This window comes from Callorhinus ursinus, unplaced genomic scaffold (genome assembly GCF_003265705.2).
Source record: "Callorhinus ursinus isolate GAN/ISIS: 27379988/994484 unplaced genomic scaffold, GSC_fseal_2.0 scaffold18, whole genome shotgun sequence".
Taxonomy (NCBI): domain Eukaryota; kingdom Metazoa; phylum Chordata; class Mammalia; order Carnivora; family Otariidae; genus Callorhinus; species Callorhinus ursinus.
In genome coordinates this window covers 11,754,769-11,775,537 of record NW_027397080.1, presented here as the reverse complement: position 1 = coordinate 11,775,537, position 20,769 = coordinate 11,754,769, and the positions used below count along the sequence as shown (strand labels likewise).

Genomic DNA, 20,769 nt, shown 5'->3' with positions numbered 1-20,769 from the left:
CAGTGGAGGCTATTAAGGCAAGGTCTTTGAGAACATCACATAAAGGATTCAGGGGACCTGGGGTGAAATCCCATCCTCCCAGGGCCTCAGCGTTCCCAGGCGTCAGAGGACAGCTTCAGGGGCTTCCAACTGCTGCCTTCCCTGGCTCCTTGGAGGGCCTGATGAGTTCACCTCCTGTTCAGAGCCTGTGTTCCCCTCCCCTCCCCCAGGATGAAGACTCTGGATAGCAGTCTTGGGTAAGGAAACTTATCTCCCAGACAGCCCTATGGGCCCCACATCAAGGAAATGTCCTTTTGTGGACACTGCCCAGGAGAGAGGGCCATAAAGACACTTTTGGAATAATTTTATTACAGCATTACTTAAATATGTACAAACTATGCTTGAGGGTGGGGGGAGGTGGAAGGGCAAAGCCAAGGACTCAGATGCCACCACGTTTCCCCTGCAGCAGAAGCTTTCTCCTGTTCGCCCAGAAGCTACTGTCTTTTCGGAGGGCCAGTCCTGGCTCTGCAGCGGCTGCCCAGACTGACTCACAAGATGCTGTGTCCTTAGGCAATTATGTTCCCTTTTTGCGTCTCAGTCTCCTTATCAAAAAGGGGGTTGGGGTGGCGGTGGGTGACGGGGGCTAAAACAGCTCTCCAGGAGGCATCAGCTGAATCCAGTAAGGTCAGAGGCGAAAAGTCTAGAGGCAGCCTGACCAAGGCGCTACTGCCCAGCGTGCGTCGTTGTCGGTCGCTGTTGAAAGTGGGGGAAAGGGGAACTTTCCCTCCCAGCGAGAAGCTCCCCAAAGGCCACGCTCCTCCTCCCACCTCCACGATCCCAAGGCCGGGCACCTGGCCGGAGCGGGCAGGGCTGTTTGCGTCCAAACTCTCGCCGCCCTCCGGGGCGCCCGCACGGCTTCAGGGCCCCCCCTCTTCCTGGGCCGGTGGGGGGCCTAGTCGCGCAGCAGGGCGTACTCTTTGGGCGCCCAAAGCAGGCGCGGCTGGCGGATCTCGGCCCGCCGGCCGATCTCGGGGCTCCAGCAGAACTCTGGCGACAGGACCTTGGCCGGCTTGTGCAGCCAGAAGAACTTGTTGAGGTGGCTCTCGTCGTGCCAGCGCGCCTCCAGGCCGCGCTCGCGGTCCCGCCGCAGATTCCGCGCGCAGTGTGCTGTCAGCCCGCGCAGCGCCGCCACGCTGCCCCCGAACACGGCCGCGTGGTAGTAGAAGTCGCCCTCGCCCAGCGCCAGCGCGGCGGTGGAGCGCACGTCGCGCTCGTACGGCAGCAGCCACCGCGGCCAGTGGTAGTGCCAGGCGTGCAGCTGCGCCACCGACTCGGCCAGCACCTCGGGCCCGAAGGCGCCGCGGAAGTGCTGGTCCACGTCCATGCAGAGCACGAAGTGCGCCTCGCGGCCCAGCTGCCCGCCCAGCGCCTCGTGCAGCGTGCGCATGCGCTGCATGGATACGTCCTGCCAGCGCGGCTCGCGGGCCACGCGTTCCACGCGCAGCCGGCGGCCCGGGGCCAGCGCCACGCGGGGCACGGCGGCCGGGCGCTCGGTGAACACGTAGTACACCACGCGCTGGCCCACCATGAAGTGCTGCTCGGCCGTCTCCAGGAAGCGCGCCAGGTACTTCTCCAGGTATCTGCCGGGCCGGCGGGGCGGGTCAGTCTGAGCGCGGCTCCCACCCGGGCCCCCAGCCCCGGCCCCCCCGCCCCCGCCCCGCTGGGGCTCCCGGCGCCGGTCCCCCTCCAGTCCCCTCCGCAACCCTCCAGTCGTAGCCTTCACGGTGGACAGAGGTGACTGCAGATTGCTCGTCTCTGCTGCCCAGAGGGGCTCTGGGTTCCTTCCCTTGAACGTGGGCTCCCACTACCTGCCTGGATCAACAGGGTGCCGCGGCAGAGAGGCTGGGCTGCTCCTTTGGGCGACTGGCAGCGTTAGCCTTTGCCTCGTTAGGGCTCCGAGCCTTCGCTTACGAAGTCCCAGACCCTTGATGCCGCAGGGACGTGAGGAAGCCCAGCTAGCTGAGCAGAAGGCTGCGTGGAGACCGTGCCCCACCGGTGTTCAGCAGTCGGCCATCCCAGTGGAGGCTCAGACCCTGGGGAGCAGTGAGGAGCCCTTCCTACGGAGCCCGGTGGGAATTTCTGCCCACAGAATCATGAGCTGTAACAACAGCTGTTTTCAGTGACTGAGTTTGTGACAGTTCCTTACATAGATAACCAGGATGGTCCTTGTGCTGGGTGGGCTCCATAGTGCTGGTGTCCGGGGAGGAGGGAAAGGAAATGGACGGTGCTGTCCTCTTCCTGGGAGCCTGGGACAATAAGGTGCTGTCTTTGACTCCCTCTTCACTTTAGGATCTTGTGGCCCACAGGGTGCCCCACCCCTACATCACATGCACACCTGTTTCATTCCCTGCCTGGACAGCACCGCTCCCCTCCCCAGGCCTTACCTGCCTACAGCAAAGACTGTCAGCCCAATGGTGAAGTTCTGCTGCAGAGCCTTTTGCTGGGCCACAGCTGGGTTGAAGGTGCTGTCCCAAATAATGGGGGCCCCCCAGGAGGTACAGGTCAGGACATCAGGCCGGGCCCTGGCCAGGGCAGGGATGGAGAGATAGGTCCATTCATCCACCCATTTGGTGCACGTTCACTGCCACCTGCCCGGTGCTGGACCCTAGGGACCCACTAATGGGTGTGCCCTGGCCCCGCCCCTAGAGATCCCTAGCCTAGATCGAACACAGAGGATTGGGAGATGTGTCACCTGATGGGGCCGCCGGAAGGAGTACCTGGCCCTGCTGGGGTGAGGGATGTGAGGAGGGCAGGACACTGGGGCAGAGCTCTGGAGGGTGTGTGGGCGTTAGCTCCTTACCAGGGATTCAGGAGACCCGTGAAGTTGTCTCTCAGCAGGGCCATTCTGGCAGAAGGGCAGACACCCATGGGGATGAGGGTTTCCAGATGCCTGTGGGGTGGGGGCAGCAGTGAGGGAGAGGCATGACAGCCAGCTCAGGGCCCCTCTCACTTTGCTCTTTACAAGGAGGGAGAGCCCACAAGGCCAAGTGTGCAGCCAAAGAGCCACCACCCACCACCCACCACCCGCACTTGGAAGGAGCCGCTTTGACCCTGACCCTGCTGGTTCCCACACTGAGTGCTGGGGGAGGGGGGTTGTACCTGACTATAGAGAGCCCATGCTGGAGCAGCCCTAAGAGGCCAAGCGCAAGTAGGATCAGCCAACAGAAGAGTCTCTTCCAGGTCCTGGGTGGTGGGGAAGGGCGTTAGCAACTCATTTATATGCACACATACACATGAGAAATTGTTTATGTAATTTTAATGTTTCATGTTATTTATTTTTGAATACAAATATATCCTATTTGGATGGTACAGGCATTCAAAGGACGAGTATATCTAGTGCAGTCTTTCCTGGTCCCAGCCACTCAGCTGCTCTGCATGGAGGCAAGCCAGTATGACTCTTTCCTTGCGCCTCCTTCTGGAAGTGGTCGTGCATGTACAGGCAAATGTAAGTATGGGAGCACAGTAGATACGCTGTTCTGCACCTTGCACTGTCCACTGCCTGCACTGATTGTCTTTGGCGCTGGTCCCTCTCAGTACCCGATGTGCTTTCTAACCCTTTTCCCCAGCTTTCCAATATGCCACTGATCACTTAAAGCTAAGCGATGAGAGCAAGGCCTCACACATAGTACTCACTCGGTATACTCTGGCTGTTGCTGTTATTATTATTATTCCCGAGCAGACCCCCATGGCCTCCTGGACAACCTCCCAACTCCACTCTCTGCCCTATAAATCCTTCCCAAGTCTAGCTCCCCCAGTCTCTCTCCAGAAGCCTGCCAGGTCACACACTCCTGCCTCCTGGCCTTTTCTGCTACCCCACTTCGCTGTTCCTCTGTAGATTTATCTAGTAGATAGCTCGGAGACGCATCTTGTGGTGGTGTGTGTGCCCGTGTATCCACCTGCGCACCATCTCAGCACATGGTACCTCCTTCTGTTCAGTTGGCCAAGCCAGAAACCTGGCTGCTCCCCAACCCCTCCCTCTCCCTCACCCCCGTCTGCTGTCAGTCCCCAGGTTGGGTTGATTTGGCCTCCTTTTTTTTTTTTTTTTAAAGATTTTATTTATTTATTTGAGAGAGAGAATGAGAGCACGAGAGGGAAGAGGGGCAGAGGGAGAAGCAGACTCCCTGCTGAGCGGGGAGCCCGATGTGGGACTCGATCCTGGGACTCCAGGATCATGACCTGAGCCGAAGGTGGTCACTTAACCAACTGAGCCACCCAGGCGCCCTGATTTGGCCTCCTTAATTCCACCCCCCCACCCCGCTCAGCTCCTGCTGTGCCCCCAGCCTCCGCAGCGACCCCGCCTGCACACCTCTCACCGGGATCACTGTGGCACCAACTTCCCTGCTCCCAGCCACTTCCTACATGGTCCCCAAAGCCATCCTGTAAAATGCCCGCCCGCCTTAACAGGGTCCACATCACATGACCAGTCATCCAAGAAGTAATGCATCGAGGAGGCAAATACATGCGGAAATGTTCACCCTCACTAGTAACCCAAAGACATACAAATTAGAACAGGCTGGCATGTTTTATCTGTAAAATGAGCTTTTTAAAAGGAAATAAAAACAGCGGTGCTGCAAGGATACAGCGGGGCAGACACTCTCACACTGCTGGTGGGGGCAAAGGGTGCCAGGTCTTTTGTGGAAAGCTGCTTAGCTATGGGAATTGAAGCCTTCACTGTTCATCCCCTTTAATCCAATCACCCCAACTTCTGGGAGCCTGTTCAGTATGGAAAAAGTTGATGTGTCAAGATGTTCACGAGTTTCTGCTTATTCATGCACTCACCCTATATTTACTGGGCACACGCTCAGAATCAAGCACTTGCTGGGTCAAGGATTCTGAGGTGAGCGAGGCACAGACCTCATCTTCAGGGAATGGAGTCAGGAGGATGTGGGTGGCCAGGAAGAGAGGGAATGGGTCAGATGACAGACTGCAAAGAGATGAATGGAACACAGCACAGTAAAGGCTGCAATTAGCATAAATACAAGATGCTATGAGCCTTGACAAATGGGGAGGAAGTCAGGGAGGCTTCCTGGGAGAGGTGGCCTCTAATAATGAGAAGTTACCCAGGCAAGGAAGGCAGCTGAGCAGGGGGGGAAGCTTATGAGAAGAAAACAACAATGTACAAAAGTGAGAGGTGAGAGGAAGCTTGGGCTGTGCAAGGCCTTGCGGGCCATTCTGCAGGATGGAGTGTGGCAGCAGGGGGTTGGGGAGGGAGTGGGGAGAGGTGAGGCTGGAGGTGAGCCAAGGCCAGATCACACCCCACCTGCATTCCAGGCAAACGGGTTTGAGCTTCACCTTGAGGACTCTAGGGAGCCCTGAAAGATACTTCCCCCAGGGAGTGATGCAGTCAGATTTTTATTTGGAAAAAAAAAAGTATTGCAGCTGAACTGTTGAGCTTGGACACTGGGGGTGGGGAACACGGCTGGAGGCAGGAAGGTGGGCTCCAAGCCACTGCCAGCCCTCAGCTAGTGGCAGGGTGAGCCAGGCGTTGGCGGTGGGGTTGGGGGGAGTAGCTGGTGAAGGGCTGTCAAGGCAGTGGGCTTGGCAGGACTTTCATGGTTCCAGGGCCAGGGGGCTGGGAAGGAGGCAATGCCTGAGTGTCCAGTGGGAGGGTGGGGAGAGGAGTAAGCAGAGGTGCGGTGGTGGAGGCAGGGGCCTGGGTGACTCCCCAGAAGCGCAGCTGGAAAGAGGGGGGAGGACAGGAACCGGAGGGGGCGGGGGGCCTGGGATTGGTGGCGGGGCGTGTGTTTCTTTCATGAGAGGCACGTGGGCTCGGTTGCATCCCGACTGGAGGCACCACGGAGAAGGCCTTGCGTGGGCTGCTGAAAAGGCCCCAGCAGCCAGCCCACGGACTGACTAAATCACCCTTTACTGACGACTCTGTGGTCACATGGAAAAATGCTTACGTGGGAAGCTTCAATGAAAAAAGAAATTCTCAAATTGATGGGCAGTATGATTATAATTTAGCAGTAATTAAAACATGTGCCAGAAAATAAGGCTAAAAAAGGAAAAGGTAAAAGTGGCTATGCAGTAAGGTTATAGTAGGGTTCCCCCCCTTTATTTTTCCCTTCCAGTTGTTTGTGATGTGCTTATATTGCCTTTTTAATGAAGGAAGAATACAGAGTTAGCATTTTAGAAAAACCACCCCAACAAAGCTGTGTTAAGGCTTCCTACTGCCTGCAAAATCAAGTCTACGGCTCTTAGCCCCGTCCGAGGAGCCTTCAGAACCTGGCTCCTTTGCTCTCACATTTGAAGTGCCCTCACCAGACCTAGCTTTCCTACCTCTAGAAATGGGAGACTCACAGCGGGCAGACCACGGACGGTCTTGTAGCTGTGTCTGAAAAAGCAAATGGATGTCGGCAACCCCAGTGTTGATCAGTGGGGAATTGGATGAACAAGTTACGCTCATCTGTACCACGGAAAACAACACGACCCCTAAAAAGGATGATGTGGGTGTAGAAGTACTCTCTGGAAAAGAGGTCCTGATGTATTAGGTGGGAAAGGAAATAAAAGGAGTATATATAGAGGCTGATCTACACCTGCGTACTCAGGCATTTACAGACGTGCATATCTGTGGTCTTTCATAAACATGTAGGAAAAAATCTAGAATAGCATCGTCCAGTAGAAGTACCATGTGAGCCACATGTATAAATTGAAATTTTCTAGTAGTCACATAAAAGGTATGAAAAGAAACAGCTGAAATGAATTTTAATAGTATTTTAACCCAGTATATCCAAAATATCCTTTCAATGTATAATCAATACAAAAATTGTGGAGATATGTTTTATATTCTTGTTTTGTACTAAGTCTAAATACTAAATCCAGTGTATATTTTAGATTTATAGCACATTTTAATTGGAATTAGCCACATTTCAAGCGCTTGGTAGCCACATAGGGCTGGTGGCTCCTCTTCCGGATGGCGTGATTCAGAAGGAGAGGTACCAGTTAGCAAGGGGCTGAGACTGGAGGGAGGAGGGGATTTCTACTTGATATACTTCTGTCACGTACCAGCGTACAATGAGCCTGTATTACTTTTGTTGTTTAGTTAAAGGAACAGTAGGCCCCAAATGGAGTCACTCCTACTAAGCCCTGTATCAGCAAACCAAACCAGTTAGCACTTAACTGCAGTTCCAGCTTGTCCCGGAAATGTACCTTTAACCAGTCAATCTGGAATTACCTGGTCAGCCCTAGAGATTCTCTGCCTGATGGACCCCTGCCTTCCCCCAAAGGAAAGTGACCCTGCTTGAAACAGTCCACTCTTTGCTAGAAGCTTCCTTTCCTCCATCCCCTCCTGCCTATAAAAGCCTGCCATTTTGTACAGCTCCACAGAGATCCTGTCTGTCTTCTGAGATGCTGCCCGATTCATGAATCATTAAAGAAAGCCGATTGTACTCAGCTAATTTTGTTTTTTAACAGACTGGGTGGCACTGACAGGATCAAAGGAGATTTCTGGTGGCTTTGGGGACAGTGAGAAACACAGGCATGGTACCCATGAGCCTCTTGAATTTCTCACTGTTTCTGAGGGCCTCAGGTAAGTTCCCCTTGGTTCTGAGCTCCACTGTCTTTGCATCAAGCTCCTGATCTCATTGGCTTTCCAGTCCGCGGCTCGTCGGCTAGAACAAGCAGAGGGTTCCACCCAGAACCCAAACCCTGAGCCCTCAGTTTAGTTTGCAATCCCCCCATTTGATTGGAACCCCCAGATTCTACACTGGGGCCCGCTGGTGGCAGCTGCAGGTCCCCGATCGTTTGGACTCTGTCTGGACCTCTGCAGGTCCCCTTCTTTGGGCTCTGTGATTCAGGCCTCCCCCTGGTCCCCACTTCCACACTGGGAATTGCTGGTGGCGCACATGAGGCCTTCTGTCCGCCAGTCTGCAGATGACTGCTGGCGTCCACAGGCCCACTTCTGTGGCCACTGTTGGTTTCTGTTAACACGGACATAAGGTAAGGGCTATTGCTAGTGGGAGTCTCAGAAGTCAAAAAGCTGCAAAAATTGGTGGGGCGTGGGTCAAACATTTAAAAACCATTAGAGCACTTGCCACCTAACCTCAAAACTCATGTGTTAAGTTACGCTAAGTTACTAGGTCTCGCCAACCCCAAGAAAATTTCCGTGCCACAAGGTACACTGTAAAACATCACACAATCCCCAATCCCACAGCATGTCCCTTTCAGGTATGAGTTTGGTTCTGAGACCCAAAGGCTTAGCTGAAACATTAATAACATAATAATAATGGGATCCTTAAATTCCAGAGTCAAGCACTTCATCTTCCCGCACACTGACTTGTTTTATGTCTAAGAACTGCAGTCCTGAAAGCTATCGATATCTACAAAATGGCACAATCTTACTAAAGCAACCTGGAATTACAATTGCCATTATGGAAAATACTCCATTTAGACAAGATCACTCGTGTGAGAAGCGCACTTAAAAGCAAGGGTTCCCAGGGGCGCCTGGGTGGCTCAGTCGGTTAAGCGGCTGACTTGATTTCTGCTCAGGTTATGATCTCAGGGTTGTGGGATCCAGCCCCACATCGGGCTCCATGCTCAGCTTGTTTGCTTAAGGTTCTCTCTCTCCCTCTCCCCCCTACCAGCTCTCTCTCATTCTCAAATAAATCTTAAACAAAAAAAAAACAGAAACAAGGGTTCCCAAATCAAACCAACTGAGTGTGATACTTATTTTGAGTGGTATACAGAAGCTTTCCAAAGGCTTCAGGATTCCAGAATAGCTTCATTAAAAAAAATTCATTGCGGGGTGCCTGGGTGGCTCATTCGTTAAGCGTCTGCCTTTGGCTCAGGTCATGATTCCAGGGTCCTGGGATCGAGCCCCGCATTGGGCTCCCTGCTCTGCGGGAAGCCTGCTTCTCCCTCTCCCACTCCCTCTGCTTGTGTTCCCTCTCTTGCTGTGTCTCTGTCAAATAAATAAAAAAAAAAAAAAACTCATTGCAAAAGGCCAATGAAAATTTAGATACAAGATCATAAACAAAAGTGTGCCAAGCCATTAGTCTTAAAGGGCTGCAAGGCCAGAGACTTAAAAAAGCACCTGGGCCTCCCACATTGCACCTTCCTAAGGGGCCCATCATTAAAACGCTGGCCCAGGGATTGATGTCTCAGTCGTAATCAATGGAGAAGCTGGAAAAGACAGTCCTCAAAGGCCCTGTGCAAAATTTCCAACATCAACTTTAATGTCCCTGTATCTACTCCCAAAGGTGGGCCCCCATATAGGCCCCTCCCAGAGTTGACAGGTCTCCAAGGGATTCTCCCATACTGCTACCAGTAATTCCTTTAAACAGGAAAAGGGAAACTAACGTCAAAATTAATTTTAACAACTGGCCAAATTCTGGTAGATATTGGAGCTACACCCTCTATTTTTTTTAAGATTTTACTTATTTATTCATGAGAGACAGAGAGAAGCAGGCTCCCGAGGAGCAGGGAGCCCGATGCAGGACTCGATCCCAGGACCCTGGGATCATGACCTGAGCCGAAGGCAGATCCTTAACCATCTGAGCCACCCAGGCACCCTACACCCTCTACTTTAAACCTCACTCAAAGAGCACCTGGGGTGGCTCTGTGGGTCAAACATCCGGCTCTTGATCTCAGCTCAGGTCTTGATCTCAGGGTCCTTGAGTTCAAGCCCTGCATTGGGCTCCGCACTGAGCATGGAGCCTACTTAAAAAAACAAACCTCACTTGGGGCCTGCAAGTGGGATCCTGGGAATGCCAGCTAAGGGTGAGAATATTCTTACCAGAGTCAGCTCTCCTGGATCTCTTAGTACCCTGTATAAAGAGAAAAGTAAGCTTTCACGTTGTCCCTTCCTTTCCAAATCCAGGCCATTGGTCATTGATCTTTGGGAATGGCTCTAGATCTTGTTTTTTTTTTTTTTTTTTTTTAAGATTTTATTTATTCATTTGTGAGAGAGACAGAGAACAAGCAGGGGGAGAGGCAGAGGGAGAAGCAGACTCCCTGCTGAGCAAGGAGCCCAATGCGGGACTCGATCCCAGGACCCTGGGATCATGACCTGAGCCGAAGCTTAACCATCTGAGCCACCCAGGCGCCCAGGCTCTAGATCTTGTGAGGATAGTATCTTTTGCACCTTCGTTGAGGGTACCTCTTGGGTTCATGGGGTTGTTGTGTACTGCCAGAATATTTACTGTTTCTCCTGGCTGAAACCTGACAAGATATTTGAAAGGATTTATTTTTTAAAAAATTTTATTTATTTATTAGAGAGAGAGCACAAGCAGGGGGGAGGGTCAGAGGGAGAGGGAGAGGCAGATTCCCCGCTGAGCAGGGAGCCAGACGCAGGGCTGCATCCCAGGACCCTGAGATCATGACGTGAGCCGAAGGCAGATGCTTAACCGACTGAGGCACCCAGGCGCACCGATATTTGAAGGAGTTAATAGCTCTGTGGTCATAAATTTGGCCAAACTGGAAGCTGATATTCAAAGCCGGATATGAATTTTTTTTAGACCTTCTCCCTTAAGCTAAATGTACTTGGAGGGAAAGAAAATCTGGGGCGCCTGGCTGGCTCATCTGGGTTGTGAGTTCGAGCCCCACGTTGGGTGTAGCGATTATTTAAAAAAAATAAAGTCCACCCTTTCTTTTTAACAATTAACCTCACTTGTATTTGTCTCAAAAGGTGTGTGGGTACTGTAAAAATTCTGGCCTGAGGGAACACGTGTCCTTGGAGGAGTTTGCCTTCTCTCCCTGTGCCTTTGAGATGTAAATGCTCTACCTAATCTTCACCAGGGACTCTCCTCTTCTGGTTTAGGCCATCTCCTTGAAATGTAAACTTCATGGAAGTAGATAGAGTTGACCCCTAAACAGGGGGTTAGGGGCACTAATTCACCTCCCCCTGCAGTAAAAATCTACATGCAATATTTGATTCTCCCCAAACTTAACTACTAATAGCTTACTATTGACCGGAAGCCTTACTGATAAGATAATATAAACAGTTAACACATATTTTGTATGTTGTACGTATTATATATTGTATTCTTACAATAAAGCAAGCTAGAGAAAAGAAAATGTTATTTAAAAAATCATAAGGAAGAGAAAATATTTACAGTACTGTATTTATTGAAAAAAATCCATTATAAGTGGACCCATGTGGTTCAAACCATGTTGTTCAAGGGTCAACTGTAATTCTTTTTTTTTTAAGATTTTATTTATTTACTTGAGAGAGAGACACACAGCGAGAGAGGGGACACAAGCAGGGGGAGTGGGAGAGGGAGAAGCAGGCTTCCCACCGAGCAGGGAGCCCGATGCGGGGCTCGATCCCAGGACCCTGAGATCGAGACCCCGAGCCGAAGCCAGACGCCCAACGACTGAGCCACCCAGGTGCCCTGGGTCAACTGTAATTCTTAACAGAAGGGGGAAAAAAAGGAGGAAAGAGGCTTGTAAAACATAGAAACTGCTATAGACATTCCCTTGCCCCAAATCTAGTCCACAGTTTCTGTTAGATTACTTGTCAAGGACAAATACAAATCTTAAGTGTCTTCTCTGTAAAAACTAATAAAAAGCTGTAGCCATCTGAGCAACTAAACTTATTCCAACTCTTATAACCTAGTAAATTTTGTATTATACTGGCGTCATGGCTAAAATTTTATTTTATTTTAATTTTTTATTTTTTTGAGAGAGGGAGAGAGACAATCTTGAGCAGACTCCACGCCCAGCGCGGAGCCGAACTCAGGGCTCCATCTCACAACCCTGAGCTTGTGACCTGAGCTGAAACCAAGAGTTGGACGCTTAACCGACTGAGACACCCAGGCACCCCTCGTGGCTAAAATTTTAAAACAAAAGCTGTAAGTTCTCCGCATCTGTCTATATGATCAGAGTGTTAGAGATGTGTGTATCTTCTATTACAAATAGTAGTACCAAAATTAATTTGTAAAAGAGCTCAACTTAACTGGCTTTAAAAAATTCAGCACTTACATGAATTAAGTATTCCTGAAAATCTCAGAAATATAACAGAAAATAACCCAAATGCTTTCCAGGTTCATGTGATCTGGGAAAATACTCAGTATTAAAGCTAATTTAAGTTTGGTTTAATTAAAATAGGTATATCTTTAGAGTTATCAGCACTGAATACCAAACAGACACACAACTTTTATTCTACTTAGGTTTTACTAATAAGTTCATATCTTGGTTACAAATACTTATCAGCCTATAAAATAACTTAGGATGATAGCCGACTTTGTCTAATGCCTATAATGATGTTTTTGCAGGTAATCTTAAAAAAAAACTGTTAAGAATAAATGATTTAAGTAGATATAAATGGGATAAGAGTTTCTAGGTGAACTTTTCAGCAAATAGTTTCCAAAATCTTTTGACTCCTCAAAACCTTAAAGTCTTGCTAAGTTAAATGATGAGTTAAGTGAAATTCATTGAATATATAGACCATCTCAAAATAAAATAACATGTGCCACACTGGAAAATTTACTATGAGGAACATATACTTTTTTTTTTTAAAGATTTTATTTATTTATTTGAGAGAGAGAGAGAGAATGAGAGATAGAAAGCACGAGAGGGAAGAGGGTCAGAGGGAGAAGCAGACTCCCCGCCGAGCAGGAAGCCCGATGCGGGACCCGATCCCGGGACTCCAGGATCATGACCTGAGCTGAAGGCAGTCGCTTAACCAACTGAGCCACCCAGGCGCCCTGAGGAACATATACTTTTAGGAATATGAAATATATTCATAAAATTGACAGTTCATTTGCAATTGTTTAAAGCTACTAGAAATAATAAAGAAATTTCTCTGTATGAAAGGAAAGCAGGATGTGCATTTTCAGTAAGAGAAGGTACGAAGAATGGAAATGCATTTTTGCTGAGGGAAAAGAAAGTAATTTTGTCCTAAAAGTAAGGCTGGTTGTTCAGAATGGGAAGGAAAAAAACAGGATGAGATCTTGAATGTAAAAAAGAAGGTGGCAGATGGTGTGTAGAAAAGGAATCTTAGGAAAAAGATTTTATGCGTGGTTAAGACAGCTAAGATTGGAATGGATATACATTTAAAAAATGAATTAATGTTAATCCCCAAAGTGCACAGGTACAAAATTAAAATTGGTTTCCTCTCTGTTAAAAGGACGATGTTTTCTTAGATGATAGGTCTGCAGTTGATAGGAGATTTGTACAGGGTTTTCTTTACCTTTAAGTAATCTGCCTGGAAACGAGAAAGATTTTGTGTCCTCTCAAAATAATTTCCCACGTCTCATATCAGATCTCTGGTTACTTAAGAAAACCCAGACTTCTCTATTAGAAAAGCTTAGGGCTTGTTTTTGTTTTACGACTCCTTAACTCGGTAAATTTCTGCAGACCCTCTAATTGTCATATGGTTAAATAGATAAACAAGTTATGCTTCACAATGACCTATGATCTTATTTGACCAAGTTTTTTAAAACCCCTTTATATCTTCGGGGGCGCCTGGGTGGCTCAGTTGGTTGAGCGTCTGACTCCTGATTTTGGCTCAGGTCATGATCTCAGGGTCTTGAGTCTGAGCCCTGCGTCGGGCATCCGCCCCAGCGCTCAGCGTGGAGCCTGCTTAAGAATCTCTCTCCCTCTGCCCCTCCCCCTCTAAAAAAGAAAAACCACCAAAAAACCCCCCAAACCCTTTGATATCTTTTACAAACTCTGTGCCCTCCTCCCCTAATAAACTAATTTTTTAAACTAAAATATAATTCTAAAAGAAGTCTTTTTAACCTGGAAGTAACTTTGAGATTTTCCGCAGGATCCTTGGAAAAACTGCAAAAGAATTTTTCTCTCTCCTTATAAAAAGAGAGATGCCAAACTCATTAGGCTTATTTGATATGTTAAATTATATGGGAAGCATTGTCAAATAAGTGATATGAAGCCTTCCTTATGTTGTATTTGTGTAGGTATGTAAATGTTCCAGAAATTATGTGGAATTCCTGGAAATCTGATATGTCCTAGTATAATGTTATCAGTCATAATCTTGGTTATTATCTTAAAATGTTGTATGTTACAGAAATAGTCAAATTTCCTTGTCAATTCTATTTGACCAATGGCCATTTTTAAGTCTTTTGTCATTTATAGATGGTATTTTTTTTTACTTTGATGCTTTTGTAAACGTGTTTCAGCTTTAAGGAGATTCAGTACAGGTTTCTGAAAACTTTAAGATCATAAAACTGAAATGGGTAAAAATTTCCAGAACTAACAGGGAAACTGGATTCAAGCAGAACAAGTATTAATTACATGGGACTGAATGAACAAGGTGTATGCTTTTAATTTTGTATGACTTTTTGTTTGAAACATTGCTGGTTCCTTAATGTTTTGTTTTTCCATATTTAAGGAAACCTTTTCTCTTAAGCTATATGACTTACAGCAATTCAGTACAGTATACCTTTGTAAACAAAAATGAAACATTTACTTTTTTTCCCCCTACCTGATCCCCTCCTGAATTTGGAAATTCTTGAGTCTTCTTTTCATGGTGATATAGTTAGTTATTTGCCTAAGTTCTATGAGAATCTGTTCTTGTAAGACATAACTGGAAGCATTGGTTATATTTACCAAGGTTTTGACTGACAGGAATTCACCCAAACTATAGGTATTTTAGGTAAAATTTAATGGTGAGTCCTTGGCTTGGCTTTCTGCCTCAGAGACTTTTAAAAGTTCAATCTGAGATTCCTTATGAAAAATTTCAGCAAAGCAGTCTTAAGATGGGCTTGTATGGTCAACCACTATTCTTACTGCACTTATGTAAATAATCAGGCCAACTTAACGCAAACAGATTAGTTTTACTGTGATTATATCTGGCAAATAGGGGTAATTGTAGAGAGAAAAATTCTGTTTGCACTTTGTAGATATTAGATTCTAATCCTGTTTATTGTCTTTGAGTTTCTGTTAAATGCCTATACACAGAATTAGATCCTGAATTCTTCTAGTTTCTTCAAATATCTGGCTACAACTCTCCGAAAGAATTGTTTCCAAGTTTCTTCCGCCCTTCTGACTTGGGAGTCACCGAGCCCAAAGAATGCCCTGAATCTCCTTGGAAGGGACTATTCCAGGTCCTCCTCACCACCCTGATGGCAGCGAAACATCAGGGACTTGAACCTTGGGTCCACATCTCGCAGCTAAAGAAGGTTGCACGTGTCCTGCCATCCTGTGCAGATGCCAGAGACCTCCACATCAACGGGCGAGGAAGAGAAATATCTGACATCCAGGTAGACGGCTGCCGCCCAAAGCACCAGATAGAGACTTCCTACTTTAAGGCTAAAACCCTTACTTCTTTTCTTTCTTTCCTTTATTCTAGCATTGGCCTGGAAAGGTGACACCTTCATCTGTATGTCCTGGGCCATTGCTGAAGGGAGGTAACCTTTCAGACTTCTAAATTTGTCTTTAAAAAACTCCGATCTGACCATGAAGGCAGCGTCCATTCACAATGCCACCTTCGCGGGGCAGACAGGGTCTGTCTTTGTAGTGGCTTTCATCCTCTTTGGGCCTTTGAATGCCTAGAGGGGCAGTGCCTCTTATCTAAGAGGGTTAGCTAACTGTGCCCCTGACTGTCACAGACAAACCCAGACACCCCATCGGTCAGTTCCCCTAAATTTACAACGTCAAGTTAGAAAGGACCTACCAGGCGGCTTTTGTGATTCAGGATTTGCTTCCTTTGGCAGGTCCCTAACTCCCTGGTTAGGAGTGAATACAAATGAGGCTGTGATCAGGACACTCTCCTTAACTCTTGAAAGTGTGGCAAAAATCCAGTGCTGAAGCAACAGACACACAGTGAAAATCCTTAGACTCTCTGGCCAGAGTTGTTTTTGTCTTTAAGATTTTATTCATTTATTTGCCAGACAGAGAGAGAGCAGAGAGAGCGAAAGAGAGAGAGAGAGAGAGGGAGCGGGGCGGGGGTGGGGTGGGGGGTGGAGGGCAGAGGCAGAGGGAGAAGCAAGGAGCCGGATGCGGGACTCCATCCCAGGGCCCTGGGATCAGGACCCGAGCCGAAGGCAGACGCTCAACCGACTGAGCCACCCAGGCGCCCTGCCTGAGCTGTTTTTGATATTAGGACAGCCCCTAATGAACTTTGAGCCGAACACAGAGGAGTCTGGGCTGTGGTCAGTACCCCCTGCTGCACTGGGATGAACACTTCTAGGGAAGTTGAAACTCAGTTCCAGAAGAGTGCTGAGCAAGCCAGCTGGCTTAAAAAGGTGACTCCTTCCATGGGGTCGGTCTTTGCCTTATTTGGTTTTGATGGATTTGGGTCTTGGGACCCGTGGCTCCTGAGTGCTCTCTAAACAGAGAGAAGTGTCCTGCTGATAAGAGCCACAGGAGGAATCCTGGGGCCCTGTCCTCTCTCAGAAGCTTTAAATGCACGTTCGACGCCCCTAACCACCAAGCGAATGCTCTCCCTGAGACTGGAGCATCAAGAAGGGAATGGAGTGAATGTCTAACTTAACACACGCGAGCCTGAAGTCATGACCTGCGAGCACCACACAGAGGAGCAGCAGGAGTGGGGGAGCTTCGCAGGGACGGCTGGAGTGGCGCTCCTCTCAAACGGAGAATCTGATCAAAAGGAGGGGGAACGGTGACAAAAGAAACGACGGGCCCCACCTGGAGCCACTCACACTCAGTCCCGTCAGCCAACCACGCCTCGGTACCTAACGTAACTGCAGTTCCAACTTCCCACAGGAACGTATCTTTTAACCAGTCAGGCTGGAATTACCTTGTCAGCACTAGTGTCTTCTGCCTGATGAAACCCTGCCTTCCCCCAAAGGAAAGTGACCTTGCCTGAAACAGTCCACTCTTTGCTAGAAGCTTCCTTTCCTCCATCCCCTCCTGCCTATAAAAGCCTGCCATTTTGTACAGCTCCACAGAGCTCCTGTCTGTCTGCTGAGATGCTGCCCGATTCATGAATCATTAAAGAAAGCCCACTCGGTCTTCAAATGTACTCGGCTGAATTTTGTTTTTTTAATGTTGTCTAACAGAAGAAAATAATGTCTGTTTCTTCACACTCGTCTCTCGTCCAGCTTCCCCTTTTGTTCTAGTCACCCTGTGGGCTACCCCTACTTGTGGCTCATTGACTTTAACTCAGGGGTTCCCACAGCCCCCTCCTCGCGTTCCATTAATTTGCTCACAGAACAGCTCACGTAGCTCAGGGAGGCAGTTTCCTTCCATTTCCTGGTTTATTTATGGAGACCCCGATCCAGGACTGCGTAGAGGGGCGTCCAGAAGGGTCCAGAGCTCAGGAGGGTCTATGCCCCCTGCAGTTGCAGGGCGCCACCCTCCCAGCATTTGGATGCATTCGCCAACCTGGAAACTTTCTCAACACCAATGTCCAAGAGGTTGGGGGTGGGGCTGAAAGTTCCCAGCCTCTGATCACGGGGTCTTTCTGGCGATTAGCCCCATCCCGACGCTATGGGGGGGGGGCGGGCAACTCAAGTCACCTCATTAGCATAAACTCAGCTGTGATGGGGGCTTATTAGGAATAACAAAAGACATTCCAATCACTCAGGAAATGCCAACCTTTCGAAGAGTTCTGCGCTGGGCACGCAGGGAAAAGACCAAAAGTCGTCTTAAACCACACCCTCGACCAGAGTTTCCTCCTGGACCTGGGGTGGGGCCACATCGCACTGCCCAGGGCCTCTGGTTCCGGGCATCACGAGTACAGTGACAGAGGACACCTGGGGGGATTGGTGCCACCCGCTCTCTCCACTTGGATGTCTCCCAAGCGTCTCACATTTAATGGCCAAAACGGAGCTCTTGATTTTCCTCAGAAACCTGCTCCCCACTCAGGTCTCCTCCATCTTGGTAAATGACATCATGATGTCCTGTGTTCTCTGTGACTGGTCCCAGTGACCCGAGTGGGGCCCCTTCCCCTCCCCTCATAGCTGTCAGTCTACTGAGTCTTCTTGCTTCTGCCTCCCCGCCAGAGCCCCAAGCTCCCTTGTCCCCACCGCACAGAGCCATTCCCGCCTCACTGCTTCTCACCTGGATTCCTGTGTCTGACTTGACTTTGTGTCTTCCCCCACCTCTGTATGTTTGCCCTTATTTGCCGACCAACCACCACCAAGCTCCAGATAATATACTTCAATACCTGGGCTCCTTGTGACTGACGCCTTCCTCGACGCCCCCCCAACACCTGCCGCCAGGTGTCCCTTGGACCCGTGCAAACCTCTCCTCCGGCACACGCCCAACTAGACCGTACCTCTGCCCCACCAGGCGGTGGGGGTCTGTTTTCTTGGGCTTTGTGTTCTCGGTGCCAAACCTGAGAGCCTGCCTTGTAGTTGGTGGTATTAATGATGGTTTGTTCAGTAAACCAATGAAGCAATGAATGGTTTTCTTGTCTTCATTCTCTTTCCCCAGCTGTGACTCTCAAGACTGTTTGCTTTCATGAATAGTCTACACTCTTTACGAATAATGCCGGACATTTACGAGGCCGACCCTCTGCCTGCCGAGTGTTTTATGTCCCTATCTCATGGAGGTCTGCCCACAGGCCCTTGAAGGAGATGCCGTGATTGTCTCCACCTTATGAGGAAACAGGTTCAGAAGCATTAAATCACTTGCTCAGGGTCACACAGCTGGTTATGCCGCAGAACGGAGGTTTGAACTGAGGTCTGATCCCCAAGCCAGAACATGGCATTGGAGGCTCCTTACGACCTGGCCCCAGCCCAGCCCTGAGCCTCAGGCTCATCTCCCAAGGGTCTTTGGCCATGTCATTCCCCCAAGGCACCTCACGCTCCCCGCCAGTGTCTCCCACAGGCAGCTTTCTCTCCCTTGCAGCGACCACGCCACACCGGCTCCCGGAGGACGGGCTGCAGTACTACCCCCAGAGGGCCCCTCCGGAAGCACCACCCGTCTGTGCTACAGGGGCAGGAAAAAGCTGGAGTCCCTCTCTCAGCCCCCAGCTGTCTTGACCCTCTTAGCCAGCCCCCCCCCGCCCCCAAGCTGGGTGGGGAAAGCTGATGCTTATCTTGGGCACTGGGCCTCAGCCAGGGCAGCCAGGCGGAGCTGGCCCCAGGTGGCCCAGGTGAGGGCTTGGAGGACACCCGGATGTAGGCCCGTGGTAGGTACCTGCCCACTATTGCTGCCCCCTCACAGGCCCCCGCTCGGGAGCCCTTCGTCCACAGCGGCCTCTGCCTGACCCATTCTTCCACATGCCTTGTTCAGCTATTTTCAAAAGCACCCCCTCCACCCCACCTCCACCTCCAGAAGGTGGTCCTTGAAGCCCACCCCATGCTCTGTCCCCTACAGCCTGCTGGCTTTCAAGAACGGGTTGAAGATCAATCATTAGTTCTTAAGGGGGAACAAGTTTCAATCCTGGATGGTCAGTCCCAGTGGGAGGAGAGAGAGCTCTCAGCTATGGTGGAGGACACAGCCCGAGGTCTTCTTTCTCTCGCTCACCAAGGGGGCTCGGAGTTAAGGACAGCAAGAGGAGTCACCCAGCTCTCGACAAGATCCACAAGATCTCCTAGGATGCCGTCTCCCTCCACCCCACTCTGCTCCATGGACCATCTCTACCCCTTGAGTGATGTCCTCCTCTTTCAGAGTCCCCCTTCTCCCAGGATCAACATGGCTCAGCTGGTACTCAACAGGCCAGCTCTCATGCCTCCTCCCTGACTGTTCTGGCCACCAGGCTGGACTCCTCCCAGGTCAGCTGTCCCCTCCCCTTCCCCCGACACACTGGCAGTGTCCCCAACTCACCTGAGTCTCTCCTTGAGAGCCATGTCGAGAAGCTGGTAAGACAGCCAGCCAAGAAGAGCCCTTGAGCTCGGAGCCAGGGAAGAAATGACCAGTTCCTGTTGACTGGGACAAAGCAGCTCCAGGCCATCTGTCAGAAACCACACCCACAGGGGCAGGCAGAGATGACCTGCCCCAAGAGGGACTCCCTTGGGGGCGGTGCCTGCTGGAGGAAGCTGGCCCCAGGATGGGGTGGGGGCCCGGAGCCCCTTCGGGGCCAATCACCTGGAAGAAGGTGGATCTGAGTAAGGCCAGCTAGCTCTGGTTGGCCGGAGGCTCTGAGCTATTTCGTATTGATTTCTCTTACTTGTGCAAGGGTGCGGGGGCTCTTCTTCAGCGTCTTGGAGCCCTGGGAAGGGTGTGGGGGTCAGGCTGCAGTGTTTGCCATCCAGGGAAAACCCTGTTCTGCACGGAGCTTCAGCCAGATCTCAAGGGCACTGGTTGCCTGAGTGTGACCTTGGGGAACTCACCATGGAATGGGGTACATGCACCAGTTGCCCAGGACAGTGTAAGAGCCGCACAAGATAGAGGATATGAAACCATTCTCTAAGGTTTACACTGGGCAGGGTTTTTAAAAAAGTGCAGGTTGTGAGCTCTCAGAAATGTTTTGTGGATCATGGATTGTGACCAAGATTTAAAACGTATGAACAGGAAGAGAACTGAAAATACCAGAATGTACATAAGGGTAGGTATTGTTTTGTGAAATTATTGCTTCAGATATCTATATTTAAGTGTGTATGAGAGTGGGAAACTTTTTTTAAATGGTGGCTCGTGATCAAAAAAAGGTCTGCAAAATTCTCTGTAAAGTGTAAACAACAGGAACAAATACAGGTTTTCCTGGTCTCTGAAAGAAGAGTGTTCTTTGTGAAAACTTCCATAAGCAGAAAAGATGTAAAGCAAAGACGGTTTAATTTAATTTAATCGTTAATTTATATGGAAAGTTTTTTCAGCGTTCCCAGACCCAAAAGTAACCCGTCTTAGGTTTTTCTGCTACCTTAGGACACACCTTGCTAACAGATAGCACAAATAAACGTAGATAGAGCCTGGGGTGGGGCG

General features: G+C 49.6%; 1 protein-coding gene and 1 long non-coding RNA gene across 2 annotated transcripts; one reads left to right on the top strand and one right to left on the bottom strand.

Moving 5' to 3' along the window:
- Positions 1-334: 334 nt before the first annotated feature.
- Positions 335-19,885, bottom strand: A3GALT2 (alpha 1,3-galactosyltransferase 2). The gene is made up of 5 exons (XM_025856356.2): positions 19,678-19,885; positions 3,139-3,222; positions 2,840-2,929; positions 2,424-2,561; positions 335-1,619 (listed from the first exon to the last, which is right to left on the bottom strand). The coding sequence occupies exons 1-5, from the start codon at positions 19,698-19,700 to the stop codon at positions 932-934; spliced, it is 1,023 nt and encodes a 340-aa protein (XP_025712141.1). The 5' UTR covers positions 19,701-19,885; the 3' UTR covers positions 335-931.
- On the top strand, positions 11,256-15,861 carry LOC141374428 (uncharacterized). Its single transcript, XR_012381302.1, has 3 exons — positions 11,256-11,828; positions 14,899-15,200; positions 15,290-15,861. It is a non-coding gene; the product is annotated as an uncharacterized lncRNA (long non-coding RNA).
- Positions 19,886-20,769: the final 884 nt, after the last annotated feature.